This window comes from Microtus pennsylvanicus, chromosome 13 (genome assembly GCF_037038515.1).
Source record: "Microtus pennsylvanicus isolate mMicPen1 chromosome 13, mMicPen1.hap1, whole genome shotgun sequence".
NCBI lineage: Eukaryota > Metazoa > Chordata > Mammalia > Rodentia > Cricetidae > Microtus > Microtus pennsylvanicus.
In genome coordinates this window covers 65,184,760-65,210,982 of record NC_134591.1, presented here as the reverse complement: position 1 = coordinate 65,210,982, position 26,223 = coordinate 65,184,760, and the positions used below count along the sequence as shown (strand labels likewise).

Here is a 26,223-nt window from a genome sequence, read left to right as displayed (position 1 = left end):
CTTTCTGGGAACCCCGAGAACAAGTGCCATTTCCAGATTTGGGCTTCTGTTATGGAACCTGCCAAACAGGTCATTTGCTTTGTGGTAGAAGCTCCATGTAGGTAAGCTGGCTAAGTTATTGGCAAATAGTTGTTTGTTTGTTTTGGTTTTTTGAAACAAGATGTTGCTGTATAGCCTCTGCTGGCCTCGAATTCATGGCAATTCTCCTGCCTCAGCCCACCTAGTTGCTGCAATTGTAAGCATGTGTCACCATGCCTAATAGTTACCTTATTGTTTGAATTTTTTATTTTATTTTTTATTCTTCTGTTCCCTAGATCAAGAAATGCCAAAGGTGGCTACACTTGCTTTTTATTCAAGCCAAGACCACCTGCCCAGGGATGGCATCTCCTAAAGGGGCTGGACCCTTGCTTCGGTCATTTAATTAAGAAAATGTTCCTCCTCAGACTTGTCCACAGGCTCCTCTTCCCAGACGACACTGCTTGTGTCAAGCTGACAAAACACTAACTAGGACCCTTGCATCCCTTCACTGAGCAGAAGTATAGAAATTCCTGAACCTGGCACAAGGTCAGATGCTGGGATGTCTGATTGAACAGTCCTTCCAGTTTCCTGTCCCCTCTTTTGCTTATATACCTCAGTGTGGCTCTAGGTTTCTGATCTATAGTTATTCCTCTGAAGAATTTTTGCTCAGATAATAATATGAAGTCATCTAGACGCTATTACCTTGAATACTTTAATCCAGCAATTAATCGGTTAATGTTGTTATTATTATTATTATTATGTGTATGGGTGTTTTGCCTTTCATCGTGTGCATGCAGTGCCTGTAGAGGTCAAAGGGAGCATTAGATCTGCTGGAACTGAAGTGAGCCATTATGTGGGACCTGAGAATTGAATATAGGTCCCCTGGAAGAGCATCCAGTGCTCTTATCTGCTGAGCCAACTCTGTAGTTTATGAGTTAATTTTTCATTCATCTTAATATAAAATCTGAAGCCTTTTTTATATAATTACCCAGATATCAACAACACAGATTGTTGTGCCTCACATCAACCCAAGTTTTCTAATTGTAGGTCTGAAGTAGGGTTTTTTTTTTGTTTTGTTTTGTTTTTTTTTTTTTTTTTTTTTTTTTTTGTTTTTTGAGACAGGGTTTCTCTGTGTACCTTTGGTGCCTGTCCTGGAACTCACTCTAGACCAGGCTGGCCTTGAATTCACAGAGATCGCTTGCCTCTGCCTCCCGAGTGCTGGGATTTTTATCAAGCTTCTTTCATGACATTGAGCTCTGCAAACCATGGGCAGCACTTTAAAAACCTGCTGTTTGTGTCCCTCTCCTCTCACCCATCTCTGAGGCCTCACATGTTCTCGCGTTTATTTCTTATGCTTCTCCATTCCCTTCGCTTCCTCTAGTCCATATCTTCTGCATCTTTCTTCAAAACTTAAATAACTCCCATGATGACTGAACTGGCTAGCATGTCACATGTGGACAAGAATAATAAATAATTCACTGTCTGGGTGGATATTCATCCTCGAAACCAAACCATTCCACCAAAGGTGAAAAGTCCTCAGTAACTTTCTGGGATTACTTCTCCTTCCTATCCCCACGTCACTGCTCCATGTTGGCAGAGCATTTTGCCCAATATATCCACTTATTTAAACAGCAAGCTCCTAGAGAGTCGACAACTTGTTATTGACACCCAAGCTTCCTACGCCTATGACATGAATCTAAGACTAGGAGCGTTCGATGTGTTAAATATGTGCTGGAGTGACCTGTTGGAAACAAACAGGCTGTTTATTATTTTGGTTTTTTAAGACAGGATTTCTTTGTGTAGCCTTAGCTGTCCTGGAACTCCATAGACCAGGCTGGCCTTAAGCTCTGCCTCTGTCTCCTGAGTGCTGGGATTAAAGGTGCATGCTACCAAAACCCAATGCTATTTTTATACTTGATTTGCTTTGTTTTTAGATAGATCTTTGTTGCTGTTGCTTAGACCAGCCTGAAACTCAATGTGTAGCCCAGGTTCCCAAGTGCTTTGACTATTGCCACAAGCCATCATAACTGACTTAAATTGGCTTATTAACACATGCTTACTTCAGGATGATTTGGTGGGTCTTGCTTATTACTACTGCCATGGTGCCTGGCATGTGATAGGTTCTCAACTCATTGGAAATGAACCTGAAAATTGTCCTTAATAAACAACTAGTGAAAAAAGAGGCCAAGAATTTTAAAGCGTGGGAAGAAGTTTATGGGGATATTTGGAGGGAGGGAAAGGGGAGAGATGTTGTGATTAAATAATAATTCCCCCAAATAAATAAATGAGATGTCTATAATGTTGCTCTGTGTCTGATGGGGACAATTTGGCCCTATTACTATATTGTTGTTTTTAATGCTAAGTTAGGGGAGACATGACTGGTCCATACTTCTTTTTAGAGGAAGTATTTGGCCTTACTGATCATGGCCTTAGGAAACGAGGTTAAGGTTTGTTATCCACCTTATACATTAGTTTGCCGTTTTATGTCAAGAAGATCCTTATAAGGAACAGGTGAGGTCTCCTTCATTTCCAGGCAGAATCTTTGGAGACTAGCCTGAAAACTGATGTCTGATTTGTGATTGACTTGGAGTTCTGGGGCTGTTTAGAGATAAAGGAGAGAGGTTTAGTCAGGTTTTTCACTATTTAGCTTAGGCTGACCTGGAACCTCCCTCTGCCTTGCGTGTACCAACCAGTATTAAAATCATGCTACACCACTCATGCCTGGAGCTGTTTTTTTAAAGATTTTGTTTGGGCAGGCGTGCATTCATATCAAGCTGCTCACGACTGCTTGTAACTCCAGCTCTAGGAAATATAGAACTCTTTCCTGATCTCCCCTGCACATACATGTACAATCGTGCAAATGTATATACACTTAGGCACAAGCCCATATGAGGTGTGTGTGAATTCCTTTTCTCTTTAGCTGAGCATTGTGGTTGGCAGATACCCATTATCTCAGCACTGGGAAGGTTAGATGGGATCATACTAGAGGCTATCCAGTGAAACCTTATCTTTGAAAAAAAGGCAGCTGTTTCAACAAGTGTGCGCTTTCCCAGAGTAATACTTAATTTTTTTTAAAACAGGGACATATTTGTTTGTTTATATTTGGTCTTGAAAATTCTTGAAAATATGCCTGTGATAGGAAAATGAGTACAAGATTAAAAACCTTATCGAGGGAAGGTAGAGCTAACTTCCACATTTTTGGCATACATTAAAATTATATGGCGCATAATGAAAATTCTGAATCAGTTGGTATAAAGTCGTACACCGAAGTTTGCATTTTTTAGTTGATTCCACTTTAAAATGCCACAGTTGGAACACACTGCGCTAGGTAGAGCTTTTTATTTGTTTTGTTGTTTTCTTTTGAGATAGGGTTTCTGGAATCCAGTTTCTCTGTAGTTTTGGAGCCTGTCCTGGAACTTGGAGACCAGACTGGCCTCACCCGACCAGACAGTGAATTGAAAATGTCTCAGTTGGTAGACATTTCAATCACAAGGACCTGAGTTTGAGCACCAGCATCCATGTAAAAGGTGGCCAGTGTTTAATAATGCCAACACTGGAGAGGTAGAGACAAAAGAATCCTGGCCTGCTAATCCAGCAAGTTCTTGCCAACAAGAGACCCTGTCTCTAAAAACAAGGTGGATGGCACCTTTTGAAATAAAATATTCCAAATTGTTCTCTAGCCTCTCTTGCCTCTCTCTTCTTTTTCCTAACCCCTAATTTAGAAGTAACAGACTGTTTTGAAGTGTGGCCTCAGAGCAGCTTGTTCTTAGGTTAGCCCTTGTACTGCATAGCCAATACTCAGTGAGCTCTTCTCTGCTCTGGGACACTTGTCACTGGGCCTCTTCCATTACATTTCCTTAGTAAGGCCACCAAATCTAGTTCTACCTCAGAAAAGGATTTTGAGGGGACTGAGAGGTGGCTCAGCAGATTACTGCACAGGCGCTATTTCAGCTCCATCCCCAGAATTTGAGTAATGTAGAGGGAGTGTAACCAATTCTACATTGTCTTCTGTCCTTCACTCTTGTGCCGCGGCATTTGTACATCCACACGCAAGTACCGTACATACAGTAAATCTAAATTAAAATTTTAGGAAGGACTAAAAAAGCCTTTTGCATCAATTCTGTTCTTGTTGCTAACCTCCAGGTCTCTATTTAACTTCTCTCTTGTCTTGCTATAGGCTCTTAGTTCTTTTTTTTCCCCTTCCTAGAGTGTCCATAACAGTGTACCAGAAGGGATGGGGAGGGGGACCTGGACATGTCACTGCTTGCTTCTTTAAAAACTCTTGGTTTATTTGTTTGGATTTTTTGTTTTTCAAGACAGGGCTTCTCTGAGTGTCTCTGGCTGTCCGGAGTTCTGTAGACCAAGCTGACCTTGAACTCACAGGGATCCTCCTGCCTCTGCCTCCCTGAGTGCTAGAATTAAAGGCCTATGCCACCACCACCCAGCTTTATCTATAGGTTTAATGTTATAACAAAATTTCTTTTGTGTTCTGTAGGATAAGGATGGATATGCATATATGTATGTGTGAACATCTTTATCTCATCGTCTCTAGCCACTTAAAAGCTGGGATTGCAGACCTATGCTAACATGCACAGCATACGGAGGAGGTTGTTATTTTTCTTAAAAAAATTTACTCTTAGCCGGGCGGTGGTGGCGCACGCCTTTAATCCCAGCACTCGGGAGGCAGAGGCAGGCGGATCTCTGTGAGTTCGAGACCAGCCTGGTCTACAGAGCTAGTTCCAGGACAGGCTCCAAAAACCACAGAGAAACCCTGTCTCGAAAAAAAAAAAAAACCAAAACAAAAAAATTTACTCTTGATGTGTGTTTTTGTTTACATACATGTATATATGGATGTCTGCAGCTCAAGTTATAGGTGTTTATAAAGTGCCATGTGTGTTCTGGCAAGTGAATCAGATTCTGTACAATAGCAGAAAGTGCTCTTCTGCTGGGCCAGTCTTCTAGCTTCTACTTTTTGATATATTTTGTAGGTAAATTTTCCATTTCTGGAGTAAAACCTGGCATATATTTAACTATAACTATGAAAGAAAGGAAATAGTTACTAAAGATTGTCTGTTTTTGACTTCTCTTGGAATCAAAACCCAGGATTCTGGTCAACTTTTCTTGAGGAAAAGTTTCAACAGAAGAGCAGGTGCCCGGACTGTCCTTTATTTAATTTTTTTTTTATTTTTATTTTTATTTATTTATTTTGTTTTGTGGTTTTTCGAGACAGGGTTTCTCTGTGGTTTTGGAGCCTGTCCTGGAACTAGCTCTTGTAGACCAGGCTGGTCTCGAACTCACAGATCTGCCTGCCTCTGCCTCCTGGGATTAAAGGCGTGCGCCACCACCGCCCGGCCCGGACTGTCCTTTGATGAGTGCTGTCAGTTTGATAAAGTCAGTGATCCTTTTTATGACCGCACAACACAGATGGGCTTGGTGGCACAGCTATTTGTGACACTGAGGCGAGGGGATTCCAAGTTCAAGGCCTGCCCAAATAACTTAATGAAATTTTAGCTGAAAAAATTAAGTCTGGACAAGTGAAGTTGTGAATGACTTTAATCTTAGTACTCAGAGGCAGGTGTATCTCCATAATGAGAAGCCGAGTGTGCTCTAGACTAGACGTATCTGAGGTGTTAGAAAGGAAAAAGGTAGCTGACCAAAGAGGACAATAAGAGTGTGGAAGGGGGGGGGGATGGAGAGATGGCTCAGAGGTTAAGAGCACTGATTGCTCTTCCAGAGGTCCTGAGTTCAATTCCCAGCAACCACATGGTGGCTCACAACCATCTATAATGAGATCCGGTTCCCTCTTCTGGCATACAAACATACATGGAAGGAATGTTGTATACATAATAAATAAATAAATCTTAAAAAAAAAATCCAATCTGCTAAAAAAAAAAAGAGAGTGTGGAAGGGGTGCACTGAAGGCATAGAGCGTGCTTGGACAGTCTTCCTGGAGTGGGAAGTAATAGAGAGGAGGAGCTTTAGACCACAGGGTTGGAGCCCTTTGGATCTGCTGTTAAAGGCCTACAGAAGGCATTTGTTTTGAGGTTCTGTTTGCTTGCTTTTCAAAAAAGAAAACAATTAGTGTGCATTATGGTTAAAAAGCCTCAGGTCAGAATAAGGGAGTACAAAAAGTTAAACTTAGTTCTCGCAGGAGATAAGGTCTGCTCCTTCTACTGTTTGCATAGTCACATGAGAGAAAGAATTTATAGACTTGAAAATAAATGTGCTGTACTTGGTGCACAATTTAAAACATTGATTGTCCAGTTTGGTCTTTGGAGGGTAGAGAAGGCGGGGGTGGGGTATCTATCTCATCTTTCTGGCCAAATGCCATTTTTATGTTACAGAGTAATTAGCTTTAGTAAGATCCATAAACATGCCTAGTTACAAGTCATAGATGAAAGACTAAAACCTAGATAGGAGTAATTCTGGGTGGTGCTGGAGAGCTGTCTTGCATGGTAATTAATAGTTAAACCAAAGAATGAAGTAGACCTCGGGGGCTAGGATTAGAGTATAGAGAAAGGAGCCAGATGGAGCCCCGAACAGGGCCTGTAGTCACCAGGTGGATGCAGCCAACAGAGATCGGCACGATCGGCATAGGACCAGGATTGTATATTTCTGGAGCCAAAGGAAAGGAGAAAATAGTCCGTATCAAGGCAGACACACAGGTGGGTTGTCATGAAGCAGTTTTATTGGGATCCTTTTTACATAGGAAAAGGAAGTGAACAGAGGAATAGTGAAGAACCCTCTTGTTTCTTCCCGCTCTCCTTCTGACCCTCTCTTTCTTTCTTGTTTCATGTAGCTAACCCTGGGTAGCCTAAAACCTACTGTCGATCCTTTTTCTGAGTCCTGAGTATTACAGGTGCTCCACCACACACAGTGAAGGAGCGATTGATAGGCACTGAACAGGAGAGGTGGCTGAGTCAGCCCAGATCCCCCGCTTCATTAGTATAGGACAGAAGACAAAAGGGTGAAGATGCTAGCAGACTGATTATAGAATCTGGAGGAAACAAATCTGATGCTCCTGGCTTAGCTTATGGAGGCCTCTCTGCCCTGCCTGAGAACATTTTAAAAGACGCCTTTAATCCCAGCACTCGGGAGGCAGAGGCAGGAGGATCTCTGTGAGTTCGAGACCAGCCTGGTCTACAGAGCGAGTTCCAGGACAGGCTCCAAAACCACAGAGAAACCCTGTCTCGAAAAACCAAAAATAAATAAATAAATAAAAGACTGATGTGGCCTGGCAGTGGTGGCACACACTTTTAATCCCAGCACTCAGGAGGAGAGGCAGGCGGATCTCTGAGTTCAAGGCCAGCCTGGTCTACAGTGCAGCCAAGGCAACACAGAGAAACCATGTGTCAACACTACTCCCCCAAATACAAAGAGCCTGCTGGCAAAGATCTAAATCCTGTATCCCTGACTTAGTAGGAGTGAGTGTTATTAATGCCAAGATGAAGCAGAAAGAGGAATTTCTAACTGCCTTTAGATATTACTTACATAAAGTGGGCTTGAGATGGCCCAGTGATTAAGAACACTTGGGGATCTTACAAAGGCCCCGTCTTAAGTTTCTACCACCTGCATGATTCGTGCTCAGGATCCAACACCCTCTTCTGACCTGAGGCACAAGGTGTTCATGTGGTGCAGATACAAACATAGAGGCAACATGTTTGGACAAATAAATCTAAAAAGTAAAAAAAAAAAAAATGAAAGAAAGAAAAAAGATTTCACTGATGAATGTTCCAATTTGGATTATGTGTTCTAGAAAGGGGAAAGTCTAGGGAGGAATTGCTATCTTAGAGGTTTGGAATCTAAGAAGATAGGAGGGAGACCTGAAAACAGCTACAGTCCAAATCTGTGATCCCAGGAAGCAGGAATTGAAATAGACCCATTTCTTTTTATCTCTGAAAAATACAAAAGTCAAAATCATAATTTAAATCCAGCTCTGATATTTCAAATAAAGCATTTCTTTTATCATGCCTCCCAATATAATACCATAGATAGATGAATCATGTTTTGTTTGTCAAGATAGTTTCCTCTGTTTCAGTGTTCTTGATTTTTTTTAAAAAAAAGTATTTATTTATGTGCTTATTTACTTTTTATTTATCTCTTTATTTGAGACAGGGTTTCTTTGTTGCCCTGACTATCCTGGAACTCAGTCTGTCTTCCAACTCAGATCAGGCTGTCTTCCAACTCAGATTCTGTTTCCTCGCCTGGGATTAAAGGCATGTGCCACCCTGCCCGACTGATTATTTACTTTTATTTTATGTGCATTAAGTATTTTGCTCTGTGTGTGTGTGTGTGTGTGTGTGTGTGTATGAATGTGAATGTGTTAGATTCCCTGGAACTGGAGTTATAGACAATTGTGAGCTGTTGTGTGGGTGCTGGGCATTGAACCAGGATTCTCTGGAAGAGCAGCCAGTGCTCTTAACCACCGAACCATCTTTCCAGCATTGTGTTTTTTGAATTTTTACTTTTATTTGTATGGGTGTTCTTGTGTCCATACCCGTGTACCACATGCATGTTGCTACCTGCAGGAGACAGAAGACTGTGCCTCAGTTCCCATGGGGCTGAAAATTAAACCCAGGCCTACCAACAGAATAGCCAGTATTCTTAATTTCTCAGTTGTCTGTTTAGCCTATTCTCCGATCTCAAACCCTCATGCCTCTGTCTCAGAGTGTTGGTGTTACAGGCATGTTCCACCACACACTGCACTCTACCATAAAACATTTATTTGAGTTGTCCTAATGGAAGACCAATGGGTGATTTGCACTTCACAGTTGTTTACTATGTATGTGTCTGTGTGCATTCTCAAATACCACAGTGCTTCCTGCAGGTCATAACAATTTTTGGAGTTTTTGCTAAGTGGCCCCTAGGGATCTAGTTAGGGTCCTTCAGGCTTCTACTGCTAGCTATCTTGCTGACCTGCATTTCACTTCCGTTTTCCCAGATCTTGTGAATCCCAGATGATAAGATATGAAAGGGTAACTGGAGGGAGCTGTGCCCCAGGGTGACCTGTAGGATTGCTTGAGGAAGGAACAGTCTTCCTCAAGAACAGAGAATAGGCAATGGGTGGGAGCAGACCCCTATATGACAAAGCATCTCTGCTACTCAAAGTATTGTCCTGTGATATGGAAATTGTTTGGGAATGCAGTTTCTGAGGCATCATCCCTGATTTATTGGTCTTTTTTTAAATTGTTGTTATATATATGTATCTATATATTTCTAAATTCAACTTGCTTAGTCTGTATAGTTACTTGTATGTAACAATTTACAGAATAAACATTTCTAAATATTTTTTGAAATTTTATTTATGTATTTTATGTATGAGTGCTCTGACTGCATGTGTACTTGCATGCCAGAAGAGGGTGTCAGATTCCATTATAAATGGTTGTGATCTGCCATGTGGTTGCTGGGAATTGAACTCAGGACCTCTGGAAGATCATCCAGGGCTCTTAACTGCTGAGCCATCTCTCTAGCCTTATGTTTATATTTTCAGGAGTGCAATTTGGTTTTGGGTAACTAATTGTGTTCTTCCCTGGAGAAGAGTATTTTTGTTATTCTTTCTTTTTTTTTTTTTTAAGGTGTATTTATTTAATATGAGTACAGTGTTCTGCTTGCACACTAGAAGAGGGCACCAGATCTCATTACAGATGACTGTGAGCCACCGTGTGGTTGCTGGGAATTGAACTCAGGATCTTTGGAAGAGCAGCCTGTGCTCTTAACCTCTGAGCCATCTCTCCAGCCCTTTTGTTACTCTTTCTTTGTAGTTTTTTGTCTTCAGTTGTTGCTTCATAGTTTTTCCTCCTCTTATTAAATGCCCATGGTGTTGTCCTGTTCCAGTCAGACTTAGGCAGCCATGTTGGTGACTCTTCATGGGAGTCGCTTCTGACATTTCTAGGAGACACAAATCTCCAGCAAATCCCGTCCTTGGTGCTTGCAATCACTCTGCCCTCGGTTCCTGGGCTTTGGGGGGAGGGATTGTGTTGTCGATGTGTCCTTTGAGATCATTTTGTTTTAGACAGGGTCTTACTATGAAACCTTGGCTGACCTAAAACTTGAAGAGATCTGCTTGTCTCTGCCTGCCTCCACCTTTAGAGTGCTGGAATCAAAGGTGTTACCACCACACCTGGCTGGTCTAACTCTTAAGAATCCCTTCTTGTTTAATGATTTAGAAGCCCAGAGTTAGGAATTCTTAAGGAAATAGTTTCAAAGGAAATAAGGAAACACCACGCTGGAGACTTTAGAATGAAGTACAATTTACTGACCATGTAAATAGTCTCTAGTTATAAGATAGCATAGCTTAATTATGGATGCTTTTGAGATCCCGGCTCAGGGGCTGCAGCTCCTAGCCCCACTCTGCAGCCTCTGCTATGCCTTAAACGCTCTCATAATTCCTGCTTTGTTTGGCTGTTTTTATTTATTTATTTTGTTGCATTCCTTTTGTTTGAGATGTTTTTATTTCTTTGTGTCCGTTTCTCTCTATTTGTTGTTTTGTTATGTATACTGGACTGGAACTCTGTGTATCCCAGGCTATCCTTGAACCCCTGTCCTGCCTCCTAAGTACTGGGATACTCGAGTGGGCAACATGCTCAGCCCTTTGTTCTTAAAGACCATATAGATGTCTGCTGTGGCTTCAAGCCTCCACTGCAATGTCTTCTGGGACATAGACCCTCATGTCTCTTACCTCTACTTGAGTACTTCAAATTCTGTGACCTCAGTTACCTGCTGAGTTTAGATATGTATTCAGTCAGCCTTCATGAAATGATCCTAGATATTGCTACCTAGCTGAGCTTAGAGGCCAGCTTTTTTGTGCTCTATCAGGGGGAGCAACAAATGCTGTGAATGCTTAAAAGTTTGGGAGATTTGAAAGATTTTAATCACGTTGTTTTTATTCCCTTTTGTTCTTTTCCTAGTAACAGTCCATGCCTGGTTTCCTGGTTTATACTCTAAGGGTGACAAATACTGGGAGTAGTTTTAGTAAACAAAAGGGTGATCTGTTACCTCACCATCCGGCCAGGCCACATCTGGAACTGAACCAGAATGCTCTCATAGCCTTGAAAAGGAATTCCCACCCCCACCTTCATTCTGCCAGGTCTGCTGAGACTGCTCAGAGCAGGGTGTACCATGTATATGTAGCCATCCTTTTCTAGAACGCTTTGCTCTCTGGCAGAGCCAGCCAATCCACTTCTTCGTTTTAGTCACACTGCTCTAGCCCTGATACTGCCTGGTGCCTTCCGGAGCCTATGCTGCACATTACTGCATGCTTGTCCCTGGGCCCATTTCCTGTTTCTATTCTAGTCTCTGGTGGCTGAGCTATGCTTCCTGCCTGTGTGTCTCACACAGATTCTTGTTGCTGGAACCTTTTGTTTTCTTAAGAACAACCTCAGCTTGAAAAGCAGCTGAACTTTTTAATATGGTGTCTCCTGAGTTGGTCAGACCTAAGAGGACTGATGGGAAGAATACATGTCTTTGACTTGCTTTTCAGTTTGTCCCTAGACTGCTAGAGGAAGCTATAGACCAGAAACTTAACTATGGGGCTCTCTTCCCTACCCACTGGGTGCTCTAGGTTGTTAGTACTGCAGTTCCGTGTTGTGTGCACTGCTGCTTACAAACATGCTTTCTACCATTGAGGAAGACACGCGGTTATCTTCCTAGTGCTATCTTCAGAACAGCCTATAAAGAACATAGGAATGCAAAGCTTGCCTGCCACAGAGTCTTACTATGTAGCCTTGGCTGACCTGGAGTTCCCTATGTAGATAGACAGACTGGCCTCTAATTCAAATAGATCCATCTACACCTGCTTCTGCCTGGGATTAAAAATGCTGGATCTAAAGGCATGTACCAACACACCAGTTCAAGTCTAACCCCCCACCCCCCATATACACATGTACAACCCCCCCAACATACACATACACAGCTCAGCTTAGAATGAGAGAGAGTGCAGGGAGGTTGTAAAAAGAGGAAAAGGAGACAATTCTAGACTGATATATTTAAAGGACTTCCCTCCTACCCCCAAGAAAAGCATTTGCTTAACAGAGTGTACTCTGATTAAATCTGTACTATTTCCTGTGTAACTACTCTTGTGGGGTCACTTCAATACTGAAGCGGAGTGTTTAGTGCTGAGCCCTGTGCTTGGGTATGGTTGTAGAGAAACATTCAATAATGAGGAAAGGATTGAGGGACGTGATCCAGTTTCTTTAAGATTTTCGTTTTTGTTTTAACTTACACAGTTAGGAAAAAGGTGAGATGTGGGCAGAATGAATATTACCCACACTGACAGCCACTGTTGTCCTCCACCTTCCCGCTTCCCACTTTACATATCGAGAAATTAGATCCAGAAAAGATGAAGGGCTAGAGGATAATAAATGTTATTGAGTAAGAGAAAACGTGAGGTTCTCTCACTTCCAATGCATTATTTTTACTGTTGGCGCCAATTCCTGCAAAGAAACAGCAGTGAGATCCTTTAAACGAATAAGTGGACCTCAGAGAGGGTAAGGGAATGAGAGAGAATGCTAAGTATTCAGAAACTGCTTTGAGAACGGAAAGGAGGTGTGGAAGAGACTTAGGGTGGCGTTTCTAGGTAAAGAGCAGAACTGCTTGTAGCTTCTGAATTTAGGTCTGTTCTTTGGGAAGATTTACTCTGGAAGCAATGAGGTGTTCAAACCCAGAGTCTTCTGAATTCCTGAGTCGGCTCACGGATGAGTCTGGCGCCTTTCTGTCACGGGACTGAAGAAGCATTGTACTCCCAGTCCATTTCTGGCGCTTTTATAATGTTCTGCCGAACATACCAACCCAAATCAGAAAGCCAGCCCAGAAATACGTCGTGCCGTTATTTTGTTTATTTGTTATTAAGTAAGGGTACAGGGTAAAAATCAGGTTTCAATAAAAAGAAATCGTGTTGATAGGAAGCAATAAGAAGGTTTGGATTTTTCTGCCACATTGTCTTCTAGAACTTGACAAAGGCTCCCCTGCATTGCTGTCCTGGTTTTAAAGGACACTGAGGTTGGTGACTGCTTTTTCTGCCTTCAGAATCAGGGGTTTGGTGGAGTAGGTGGACTTGTGGAAGTATAAGCCAAATCTACCTAGAAATACCTTCTTTGTAAAGAAACTACCGGGGACTCCTTTAGCTAAGCTTAGAATCTGTCAGATTTAGTCTAGAAGGAAAGACCCTTGGGTGGAGTCATCTTTTTTATTCCTAAGCACTTGCTGTCCATCTGTATGCTGTGTTGAGCCCACACAGTATGTTCTGGTGCTGTCCATCACCTGTGGTTCCGTCTTCCTCACATAGGACCAGCATGGAACTGACAAGTATTGTGACATAATCTTTGATTACCATGAAGTAGAGGCCACCTCCAAGTTGGTAGCGTCCTTCCCATTTGACATTTTCCAAGGATGCTGAGGAACCATGCCTTTTCAGAGGTGGGAACCTAGGGATTGAAGGCTTTTTAAGAATCAGCAGATCTGTCACTGAAGGCCAGGCTTGACATACAAGAGATTCTGAATGTTGTCTACTGAGGTAGGTTAAAGTAATTTCCCAGTAGTTTGGGGACAGGGTAAAAACCAGGTTTCAATAAAAGAAATCGTGTTGATAGGAAGCTTAAGAAGGTTTGGATTTTTCGGCCACATTGTCTTCTAGAATTTGACAAAGGCTCCCCTGCATTGCTGTCCTGGTTTTAAAGGACACTGAGGTTGTTGACTGCTTTTTCTGCTGTCAGAATCTTGTCTGTTCCTCATTACCAGATCTACTAATTGTTCTACCCAGATATTTAGACTCTTATCCTGACTGTGGTAGCGAAGATCTCTGGCTAATATAAATTGGAATTTTACAAACTGGAGACTGTCAGTCCCTAATTCCAATTATGTTCAGCACATTGCTAACTTAGTCTTCCCCAGTTGGCCTTCCTTGCTTTCTGGTTGCTGTGGTTCTGAGGGAAGAGTCAGATGAACCTAAGACAACACCCTCTTCCCTGTAGGACTTCTCATGCTCTCCTTGCTCCTCTCCTTTTCTTCTCGAGCTCCGGGCCAATACTGATGCTGTTGGTGGAGCAGGCTGTGTATGCTTAGCCTTCCTAACAGGTTTGACTTGGAGAACAGCGGTTGCTGGGTCCTTTCCTTTTCTAGCTTTTTTTTTTTTTTTTTTTTTTTTTGGTTTTTCGAGACAGGGTTTCTCTGTGGTTTTGGAGCCTGTCCTGGAACTAGCTCTTGTTAGACCAGGCTGGTCTCGAACTCACAGAGATCCGCCTGCCTCTGCCTCCCGAGTGCTGGGATTAAAGGCGTGAGCCATCACCGCCCGGCCCTTTTCTAGCTTTCTAATGCTCTTGTTTCCCACTGGAATTAGAACACCCTGTTCCGCTAATAGGCACTGACACAATTCAGGCCCAGGTCTGACTATAATCCCTACCCCACCCCCAGTCAGATGTAAGTCTGTTAACTAGTGATTAACTAATGATATAAAAAAACACCATAGATTTTGTTTGGTTTTAGTTTTTCGGGAAAGGTTTTCTCTGTGTAGCCCTGGCTGGCCTTTAACTCACAGAGATCTACCTGAACACCATAGGTGTTTTTGGCCAAGGGGTAGTTACCAAGTTGATAAGATGTTTCTCTCTGGTTCACATGAGAAGCCTTTGAGGGAGACAGGATCCATGTATATAGTGGAGTTTAAATCACCCAGTTTTTAGGTTGGTCCATATAAGAATACCAAGCACTGATTTAAAAGGTTTTCCGGACTGTGGGTCTTTACTTGGAGCAATCTAAAGACTGCCTCCTATGACCAGGGCTCCTCCCTTTTTTCATTTATCTCCTTGGAGATGGTATGTGGAATTTTTCTGGGGATAAGGACAGCTATGGAGAGCATCCTCTCATCTCTCCTTTGCCAGCCCCTTGTGTTGGGTGGGGGTACACATACAGATGTTGAGCAGAAGCATTCAATGTGGTTAAACCTCTAACTGAGAAGGTCTGTGGGAGTGAGATTATTGACCCTTTGTGAAATCAATGGCTGCTGTAGTAGCCATGCTGCTGTTTGAAGGAGCTTCAAGCACAGGAATGTAAACAGCGTAACAGTCTTTCCTAAACCCTTTCTTCGGCTGCACCCTCAGCCTCCATCCTGAGTAAGACCTGCCTTGAGATTTGCTGAGGTGAGTTAGAGACCAGCAGGTCTTTCTTTTGCTGTCCTTACAGTTAGAGTGATGTTTCTTCAGTGATAGCAGCCTTGCCTCCCTCCCAAGAGCCCCTTTCAGGCATCCCTTCCTGATTGCTCTGACTCTAGCAACAGCTTCTCTAAGTCTCAGGGCCGTGTACTTCTCATTCCTCAGATGGGAGAGTCGCTGCTCTGGATGGCAGTACCTGTCCAAACCACATAAAAGGTAGAATAGAACTGGGCAGGGCAGTGAGTTTGAGGACAGCCTGGCCTACAGATTGATTTCCAGGATAGCCAGAGCTGTTACACAGAGAAACAGAGAATCCCTGTCCTGAAAATTCAAAAAAAAGAAAGAATGGAGGTAGAGATGAGATGACCATTAGAGACTGACTGACTCCAGAGGGGAAGATTTTGAGACTATTCATCAGACAGCGTTTAACAAGCATCTTGTCTTTTGCGTGACTCACATTTTCTGGTCGCTAATAATCCAATCCTGCTTGGTTTCTCAGACTCACTGGTGCAGTATAAAAGAAAGGGCTACAGTACAATGTAATCAAATATTAAAAGCTTGGTGGCAGTGGCATACCCCTTTAATCCCAGCACTCAGATCTCTGTGAGTTCAAGGCCAGCCTGGTCTACAAAGCAAGTTCCAGGACGGCTAGAACTGTTACACAGAGAAACCCTGTGTAGGCTGGGGGAATGAAGAACTGGGGTAAAGTAGTTGGAGGTGTAGTTCAATGGTGACACTTGCCTAGCAAGCTCTAGACCTTAGGTTTGCTCCTCAACTCTGAATGTGGATGGGGATGATTAAGAACCTCACCTGTATAGAGAAGATTATGAACCACAAAGTTATCCTATGCTCCTGATTTAAAGTAGATATTGTAAAGCCAAGTGTGACAGTGTACTATCTCCCAGATCTCCTTTAATCCCAGCACTTTAAAGACTGAGGTAGGAAGACTGCCAGTCTGAGCTATATTCAAGAGTTTCTGGCCAGCATCAACTACATAATGAAACTCTTTCTCAAAAGTAACAGAAGAAAATAATAAAATAGATATCTAACAGAATGGCTGGTAGATCTTAGGTATGTAAAACTAGATTTTGTTTCTGAAATTGGGGTTTCTTTGTATTGTTATATTTATTGGCCTTGAACTTGGATGTTCCTCCTTTTCTGTCTCAGGTAGCTAGGGCTGTGAGAGCACACTACTGCATCTAATCTTAACCTTCCCAAGGCAGAAATCGACTGTGATCCAGAGTTGTTGGGTCTATAAGACATTTAAGGCAATTGGCAGCCTCCTTTGTATGGTTTGGTGAGGAAGAAGTGAGTTAACTTGATCATTGTTTAAAGGAATGCTCTTTTGCCCTGTTGGGGAGGGTGGAAGTTAAAGCTTATTTAGTGGCTTTCTTTCGAATATTCAGTAAGGGGCCTTCCCATCTTTTTGCTTGGGAAATAGGGTCCCTAAACAAGTCTCACTTTTTCTATAGTGTGAATGGAGCAAAGTAGGAAAGCTTTTAGTCTAGAAAACAGAAATATCTTTATTTCTCTATCTAAGCTTTATCTTTTTTGGTTGATAATAGGATTAGAACAAAGTTGGTCTAGCAGAGGGCCAGACGAAGAAGAGGCACCCTGTTCTGTGTTTTGATTCATTCTTGGCTTTGTATCCAGTACCAGCTTGCCTGTTCTAGAAGTGCTACCCTTGATTGATAAATGAGGAGCATGGTTTCTTGTTTGTTTTAAGATAGCATCAAAAAAACTTATCTTTTTGAGATAGGGTTTCACTTTGTTAGTTAGATTGGCCTTGAACTCTTAATGCTCCTTCCTGGGTTATAAGCAAGCACCACCTTGCTTAAACCTTTGTGATCTATTAGATTTTTAAGTAAGAATTAATTGTCTAGGTCCTTTTTCCTGAGTTTGTTGAATCTGTTGCTTTCTTCTTTCCTTCTGCCCTGTGAGGGTCGTGTACCCCCCCCCCACACACACACACACACATTTCTTCTGTGTTCTTGAGGATTTCTTCTTATTCTTCAGCTTGGGAGCAGCTTCCTGCTGTGTCTATGAATCTGTGGGACTGGACGGTGGTAGGGGAACTGACAAATTTACAGCATAGATTTGGTTATTTCTCGTTAAGAGTTTAGACTTTTCTAATAAGGATCATTCAGAGTGCTTGTATGGCTGGACAGGGCAGGATTTACCTGGCTTGCTCTCTCCTCTCCATATTGAGTATCAAGGGCATGCAAGTGAGCAGTGTCCTCAGCCCTTAGCTAGTTCTGTTACGTTTTACCTGCCAGTAACGGCACAAAGCTAGGTAAAAGTTCCTCAAAACTAAATAGATGCAAGAACTCCATGAGTATATGATTGCTAGTCTTATCATCCTTGCATAGTTCTGTTGGGAGATCATCTTCCTGTTCTCTTTAACCCTAAACTAGTAGCTAACTGTTTAACCAGGAAGCTGGCTCATGATGGATCTTGTAATTTTTTTCTTTTTCCCTGTGACAACTGAGCCCCCAACTCCACCATGAGGTATGGACTGTGATTTCAGGCACGGTTTTGTTGTGGTGTGAAGAGAAGGTGTCAGCTGCTGAATTTTGTTTGTCAGCAGAGCCTGACAAACCCATGCTGGCACGCTCTAGGGCTGGGCAACCAATCACAGCTGGAACAGTTATCGTCATGGAGTCCCTATGGGCTTCCTCTATCAGGTCACATCCCAAAATAACATTGGGCAGTATTTCAAGTGAAGAAATGAAGGCTTTCGGGGCTGTAGCCAGCCTGGAGTGTGAGATTCTGTGTGAAATAGTTGGACCTACTCCAGCGCTTTTGATCTGCATGGTAGATGAGCAATAAAATTCATGAAACACGTTGGAAACACGTGAGGAAATTCTTCTGGCCTCGCTGCTTCCTTGGAACTGGCAAGGGCACTGAGTGGGCTGATCCTCGCCTCCCATCTCTCAGCAGGATTACACTTGGAGAGGAGCAAACCCAGGGGAAAAGCTTTCTACTAAAGAGGCACTGCTACAGCTTGCTTGGCAACCCCCTCCTCTCCCAAGAAATACTTATTACATGGGTCTTTTTGGTAGCATTTTAAGAACTTGGGGTTCTGCCGGGCGGTGGTGGCACACGCCTTTAATCCCAGCACTCGGGAGGCAGAGGCAGGCAAATCTCTGTGAGTTCGAGACCAGCCTGGTCTACAAGAGCTAGTTCCAGGACAGGCTCCAAAACCACAGAGAAACCCTGTCTCGAAAAAAAAAAACAAAAAAAAAAAAAAACAAAAAAAAACACCTTGGTTCTGAAATGCCAAAGGCAGCCCCTACTGGAGAAAATAGGGACTTAGATTGAGGGTACCATGTCTGTGTGAGCATGTTTGTAGAGACCTGACTTGTTAGGCACACTGGAGGTCTGACTTAACATCCAGATGTCAGCTTTTTGTGAAACAGAACCTGAAAAACTGGCTTCTTTGTAGAGTAGAAAGCAGAGGTGTGTCCCAAGCAATAAAAGGTCATGAGATCAGGGTAGTATCTGTCCCCACAACAGGGCTAGTTTGGGAGACAGCTTTGGGAGACTTAAACCGTTATTTCTAATTAAAAAAAAAAATTGCCATGTGATTAACGCCGGGACTAATAAATATGTTCAACATTTCCTGCTGCTTCGATGTTATATTCGATGTTATATAATGCTGTTTCTTTTCTCTCTCTTTCTCTCATTAGAAAAAATCTAATTTATATGTGTATAGTGGATGTTTGTGAGTGGGGTTTGCCTGTGTTTATGTATGTAGCTGTGTGTGGTGACATTTTATTTGTATTTTAACAAATAAAGCTTCCATGAATATCAGAGAGTAAAACAGCTCCACTGGTCAGCCTTACAGACCAGACAGTGGTAACACGCATCTTTAATCCCAGTAGCCACACTAGTTGCCATAGAAACCCGGTGGTACATGCCTTTAATCCCAGCACTCAGGAGGCATAGGTAGGCCTATCTCTGTGAGATCAAGGCCAGCCTGGTCTACAAGAGCTGGTTCCAGGACAGGCTCCAAAGCAACACAGAGAAACCCTGTCTTAAGAAGAAATTTAAAAAAAGAAAGAAAGAAAATTTCAGACTGAGCCTGGTACAGTGGCATTTACCTGTAGATACAGGCAGGGGATCAGAAATTCAAGGTCACACTTAGTTTGAATCCAACCTGAACTGCACTGTGAGAAGCTGTATCAAGAGAGGGTGGCAGGAGGGAGGAAAGGAGGCTGAGTGAGCCCCAGCCTAGCCCATGAGAAGTTGAGGCCAGAAGGATTGGGAAATGCAAGGTCAGCCTTTGGTACTTAAGGAGTGTGAGGCTAACCTGGGCTATATGAGACCCTCTCAAATAATGAGAAAAAAGAAATGGGGGAGGGGAGGGTGTTGGATCATGACAGGGTGAAACACAAATGCCTTGCAAAGTAACATCTGGTCAGATAGTAGCTGTTGTTAATATTGGCTCTGACTCTTTCGGATTCTTAAATATTCTGCTTAGAATCATTTCAAACCAATGTTCTCTGTGCTGAGCAGTTACCGTTTGACAAAAATATAACAAGTTGTTAGGTTGGTTTTTGACCAATCAAGAGAGATCAAACTAATACTTTCACCTTCCTTGGTACATTCTGTGGTTGGGTATCCTATCTGATGTGGAGCTGTTATTGACAGTAGCTTATTTAGCATTGTTTCTTCAAGGACCTTAAGACATTTTATGAAAACTGACAACACTCTTCAGAATGTGTAGGCTGTTTCTGGGCTCAGTCAGCCAAGGCTGAGCAATTACCTATTAGGTCTGTTATGAACTCTGCTCTCTAAGAGAAGTGTAGCTGAGCTATCTTCTGACCTGTAGCCTTGCTGTGTGTCCTAGACATTTGTCTACTTTCTCAGTTCTTCCTAAAGTCTCTAAGGACATGAACCATCTACTATTGAGGGCAGCCAAAAGATATTCAAGAGGGTCTTAGGCATTATCTGAAATGTGTTTACTGAAATAATGTTTGTATTTTACTTGTATGAATAAAAAACGGCCCAGAAAGAACACTTAATTTTTCAAACCAGATTTCAGGTTTGGAGGCTAGAGAGTGAACTGAGTTGGAAAAGTTTCTACCTGACAGGCATGTACGAAACCCTTTCTCAAAAAAACAGATGAACAATACTAGGCATGGTAGTACACACTCTTTTGTAAAACTGGTGCCAGAAAGGCAAAGACTTTAGATAAGACAAATCCTGAGACTTGCTGGCTAGCCATCTTAGTCTCCTTATTCAGTTCCAGTTCCATTTGAAGACTTTGCTTAAAGAAACTGAGTTGGACTGATGATGGCTAAGAGCACGGACCGCTCTTCTGGATGTCCTGAGTTCAAGTCCCAGCAACCACGTGGTGGCTCACATCACAATCATCTATAATGTGATCTAGTGCCATTGTTGTAGTGTGCAGGCAGAACACTGTATGCATAATATAGTAAATAAAATCTTTAATTAAAAAGAAACAACAAGGTGTATGACACTTGAGAACAGTACCTGGATTGACCACTGGTGTCTACATGTGCAAGTGTACGCACCATATCAAAACACACAAGCAAAATAAATGCATAGGAATAGAACTTGGAAGTCAACTCTCATGGTGCATACCTATACTTGTAGGACGTGGAGGTGAAATTCAAAGATATCATTAGCTATATAGTGAATTCAAGACCAACCTTGGCTACATTAGACCCCCGTCTTAGAAAATAAATAAAATGGGTATTTGATTTTATTATCTTACAGAATATACTAATTTCTTATACCAGTAAGCAAGGAGGTCATCTCAGAAACTACGAGCTTTAAAAGGAGTAAGGACTATAGTGCCTTTGGGAACCAATTGGTCCCTCCAACAGAACATTGAGTTTGTTAATTTGGCAAACTTCTGTCCATCAGGAGTTGGAAATTTAGTGCCAGACCTTCTTGGCATTTAAGAGATTCTCTTTCCCATGTTCCATATCCTTTCTTTTCTACCAATTTCTCTGTTAGAGAGATTTGGATGGAAAGAGTCCTTAGGTAATGGAGATTTACAATAGAGTGAGGGAAGGACTCGAGCTGAGAGCACTGGCTGCTCTTCCAGAAGACCCTGGCGTGATTCCCAGCACCACATAACATCTCAGAGCTGTCTGTAACTCCAGTTAAGGAGATCCGACACCCTCACACAGACACATGCAGACAAAACACCAGTGCACAAAAAATGAAAGGGAAATTATTAGAACAATTGGTAAACAGAACAGTGATTTGAGAGTGGCCCAGTTTCACTGAAAGGGCACTTCCTCTTCCCAGATGTGTTACAAGGTCTTGGTTGGGGCTAGAACAGACCAGAAAACTACAATTTATAGCCCAGTTACCCATTTTTATAAATAGAGGTTTATTGATACACATACACATTTTCAATGTTTGTGGATACTTGTGCTACAATAGCAGAATTAAGATAGGTTGGTTGGCTAGATAGTAGGTAGATGACTGGTTTTTGTTTTGTTTTGAGATAGGGTCTCCTAATTGGCTTGAACTCTCTGTATAGAACAGTCTGGTTGAATTGGGTACCCCCACAGCTCTTGTGTGTGTGTGTGTGTGTGTGTGTGTGTGTTCTTTTGTCTTATGACAGGCTCTTCCTATGTAGTCCAAATTGATCTTAAACTCACTATCAAACTGCCTCAGTCTTAAGTGGTAGACTTACAAATGTGTACCACCTTGTTTAGAAGTATTGATAGTTTGGGTCTACAATGTTCACCAAGTCACAAATGCATTCTTTGTGGTCCTTAATGAAGTTTTCTCTATGCAAACTAGTACTATGACCAGGCATGTAGTGTGTTTGCCCTCCTTTTACTAATTTATATCCTTATGTGTGTGTTTCAGGATCTATCTGGTTCAATAGATGATCTCCCCATGGGGACAGAAGGAGCTCTGAGTCCTGGCGTGAGCACATCAGGGATTTCCAGCAGCCAAGGCGAGCAGAGTAATCCAGCTCAGTCTCCTTTTTCTCCTCATACCTCCCCTCATCTGCCTGGCATCCGAGGCCCCTCCCCGTCCCCTGTTGGCTCTCCTGCCAGTGTCGCTCAGTCTCGCTCAGGACCACTCTCGCCTGCTGCAGTGCCAGGTACCTTTAAGTATTGGTCTTTGGGAAGAAGGAACACTGGCTGGTCTTAGTGATATAAGGGAGCATTGATTCATGTCTGCATGGATTTTCTTAGCATTTGAAAGGGGGAAGTGGGAAAGCTTTGGGTAGATACCTCTTTATAGATGACATAGGAAGTGTTTCCAGCTCCAAATTTACCTCTTAGCTAGAATTAATTTGTAGGCTGAGCCATGGTTCATTTACTTGTGCTTGTTTTGTCTATAATAGGCAACCAGATGCCACCTCGGCCACCCAGTGGCCAATCGGACAGCATCATGCATCCTTCCATGAACCAATCAAGCATTGCCCAAGATCGAGGTGAGAACTTGGCTTAGAATAGGGAGAGGGCTAGCAAGGTCACATAAACCATTGATATTGTGACATGATGTTAACTACAAATACACTAGGCCAAATTCATAACTGTCCCACAGGCTACAAATTGAATGTACCTGGTGCTAAAGCATTTTCTTTACTGCCCTGTGCAGTAACTTTAAGAGACCCATGTTGCAGAATGCTTAGAATAATTCTAGCAGCAAACTGTGAAGTTCCAATGAGCTTGGCCATGTTTGCATCCCCAGCAGTCATTCTGCATGTCTCAGTGCTAACTAGCATTTTGGTAGCTTGCCTAATTTAGTAAGTGTTTTCTGAAGACTCAGCATTAACGTCTTTATTCATTGGATCATTTACATTGTTTGTTTGTTTGGTCAGTGCTCTTTTTCAGCATGAAAGTTGATATGGGGCGGAGGTGGCACACGCGTTTATTCCCAGCACTGGGGAGGCAGAGGCTGACAGATCTCTGAGATTAAGGCCAGCCTGGTGTACTGCCTGAGTCCCAGGACAGTTGGGGCTACACAGAGAAAACCTGTTCTAAGAAAAATTTTGATATGTCTACCCTCTGTAAATGGCATATCACTTTAAAAGTACCTGAAGGGGTAAATGACAGTAGCAGATTCAATGCCAAAAAAACATCTCAGCAAAATGAGGAAAGTATTTATTTCCACTGTAGTGAGCAGATAATTACATGGATACTTTTCCACAAATAGGTTATATGCAGAGGAACCCTCAGATGCCCCAGTACACTTCCCCTCAGCCCGGCTCAGCCTTATCTCCACGTCAGCCTTCTGGAGGACAGATGCACACAGGCATGGGCTCCTACCAGCAGAACTCCATGGGGAGCTATGGCCCCCAGGGGAGTCAGTATGGGCCACAAGGTAAATGGGCTACCAAGTGAAGGAGACAGAGGTGAGAGGAGAAAACAGCCACTATGGTAACAGCTGGGGTCCTCCTGGCTTACTTACCCAGCTTAGTCCCTGAAGTAGAGCAAGACAAGGTTCCATCTTGTCTTCACTTATTCTGTCACCTTGAAAAAGTCTTTGAATTTCTGGGCCAACACGATGACTTATCAGGTAAAAGCACTGTGCTGTGAATCTGTGTGCATTCATAGGCACAAACATACACACAAATAAATAAAATGTTTTGGGGGGGCAAAAAGAATATATAGATAAAAAAAATTCTATTGTAATCTGAAAGGCCTGAATAGTGATAGAGCCAGCCATTAACTGTGCTGGACAGTCATGCTGGAGTGTGGCTCAATAATATAACACTTAACTAGTTTGCTCAAAGCCCTGCAATTAATCTGCAATAAACCCCACTCCCAAATTTGGGAGCAGGACAACAGACACATCCTCACATGCTCTTGGCCTCCCCTTTATTACTTTTTGTTTTTAAACCATAGAGCTGTTCATTTCCTGACCAAAATATTGATTGATTCTCATTTTTGGAGTTTCAGATTTGATAAGTACTAGGGCTCACTAACCAAGACTTCTGTCCTCTTTCCCTCCCTCTCAGGAGGCTACCCCAGGCAGCCTAACTATAATGCATTGCCCAATGCCAACTACCCCAATGCAGGCATGGCTGGAAGTATGAACCCTATGGGTGCTGGAGGTCAAATGCACGGGCAGCCTGGAATCCCACCTTACGGCACACTTCCTCCAGGGAGAATGACTCATGCATCAATGGGCAACAGGCCTTATGGCCCTAATATGGCCAACATGCCACCTCAGGTTGGGTCAGGGATGTGTCCCCCACCAGGGGGAATGAACCGGAAAACTCAAGAATCTGCTGTTGCCATGCATGTTGCTGCCAACTCTATCCAAAACAGGTAATACTTGGGAAGTGAGGGGATGTTCATGTACACATTTGGTCCTAGAGCAGAACATTGTATGTATGCATGTACAGATTCATGTACGTACATTTTATTGAGATCTTCAGAGTACTCTTTTCTTACAGTTTAAACAGAGACACACATGTGCACACACGCACATACTTACTAAGGATCTTGGAATAAAAATTGATATGGCACAGTATATGCCTAGAACTTATATCTATAGTCCTAACTACTTGGAGTCTGGGCAAGAAAGGATGATTGGAGAGAGAATGCTGAATTCCAATTTGGGTGCTCAGCATGACAAATAAATGTTGGAATTGAGCGTGTCTTATACGCCTGTGAGTGGAAATGCAGCAATTTTAGAGGTTGCTTACAGGAAGGACTTTACTCTCCAAGGGTTAGAGCCCTTCAGTGTTTGCTATATGGAGCTCAAACCTTCCTTGAACCTTTTGTGAGAAATAGAAGATAAAGAATAACTAGGTGTGGCCTGAGTCTGGTTTGAGAGACTTAGACTTTTCTGCTCTGAGATGATTGTACAACCCTATTTAGCTCATGGCTAAATCTAACCTAACCTTTTGTTGTATTAATTTCCATCGTCTTCCTTAGGCCACCAGGCTACCCGAATATGAATCAAGGAGGCATGATGGGAACTGGACCTCCCTATGGACAGGGGATTAATAGTATGGCTGGCATGATCAACCCTCAGGGACCCCCATATCCTATGGGTGGGACCATGGCCAACAATTCAGCAGGTAAGTATAATTCATTGCTTATCTCCAGAGATTTCTTCAAGAATGATCTTTAAGTTGTAACAAAATCTGTTGGACTTGAATGTCTTTCTTTTTTCCAGGAATGGCAGCCAGCCCAGAGATGATGGGCCTTGGGGATGTTAAGTTAACTCCAGCCACAAAAATGAACAATAAGGCAGATGGGACACCCAAAACTGAATCCAAATCTAAGGTAATAATTTTTGTCTTCAGTCCTTTCAGCTTTATATCTTACCTTCTTCACCGAATGATAAGAAGGAAAAATGAAAGAGAATGACAAGAAAATTTCCCCAAGCATAAATAGTTCTAGAATAATCTCTCATACAGTTGTTTGAGGTTACCTATAGGATCTCTGTGTAAGTAGCAGCATACTGTTTATATCACATTATAGAGAAAGCACCAGACTCCACAGTATGGCATGTTCTCGTTGATGCCTAGCCTCCTCTGTTTATCCACTGATGTTAATGTGTGATGTAGGCAACTGGCTGCCCTTCTCTCCTAGACTTCCTAGACCCAGAGCAGCAAAAATGGTGGGGATTTCAGTTCTTGACCACCTTGTAGGTTGGATCTAGGTGTGCTATTAGGATTTGCATGTGTGTGCTCATGTGTGTGTATGTGCAAATGCCTATGGATGCCAGAAGAGGATCTATTTGATCCCGTGGAGCTGGAGTTACAGGGACTTGTGAGCCATCTAATTTCGAACCAGACTCCAGTCCTCTAAAAACAACAATCATGCTTAAACTGGTGAGGTCCTGCCTTGTTCATCTGTTTCGTTGGTGCATCAATTGAGACAGGGTCTCACTATGTAGCTCTGGCTGTCCTGGACCTCACTGTGTAGAGTTCCGGGATTAAACGCATGTACCACCGTTCCTAGTACTTGATTATTTTTAAAAAAGAAAACAATTTGGGTGGGAGGATTGGCCCATATCCAGCATGCAGGAAGCAGAGGCAGGTGGATTTCTGAATTCAGGCCAGACTGTTCTACAGAGAGAGTTCAGGATAGCCAGACTTGGC

The 26,223-nt window shown here is 42.6% G+C and overlaps 1 protein-coding gene across 1 annotated transcript in view; it reads left to right on the top strand.

The window, feature by feature from the left end:
- Arid1a (AT-rich interaction domain 1A) overlaps nt 1-26,223 on the top strand; it is a 76,916-nt gene that overhangs the window by 37,621 nt on the left and 13,072 nt on the right. Inside the window, exons 5-10 of the mRNA XM_075946102.1 lie at nt 22,017-22,257; nt 22,504-22,593; nt 23,319-23,486; nt 24,124-24,436; nt 25,049-25,194; nt 25,293-25,402. Of these exons, the coding sequence (XP_075802217.1) occupies nt 22,017-22,257; nt 22,504-22,593; nt 23,319-23,486; nt 24,124-24,436; nt 25,049-25,194; nt 25,293-25,402 (1,068 nt within the window). The remainder of the gene's footprint in view (nt 1-22,016; nt 22,258-22,503; nt 22,594-23,318; nt 23,487-24,123; nt 24,437-25,048; nt 25,195-25,292; nt 25,403-26,223) is intronic.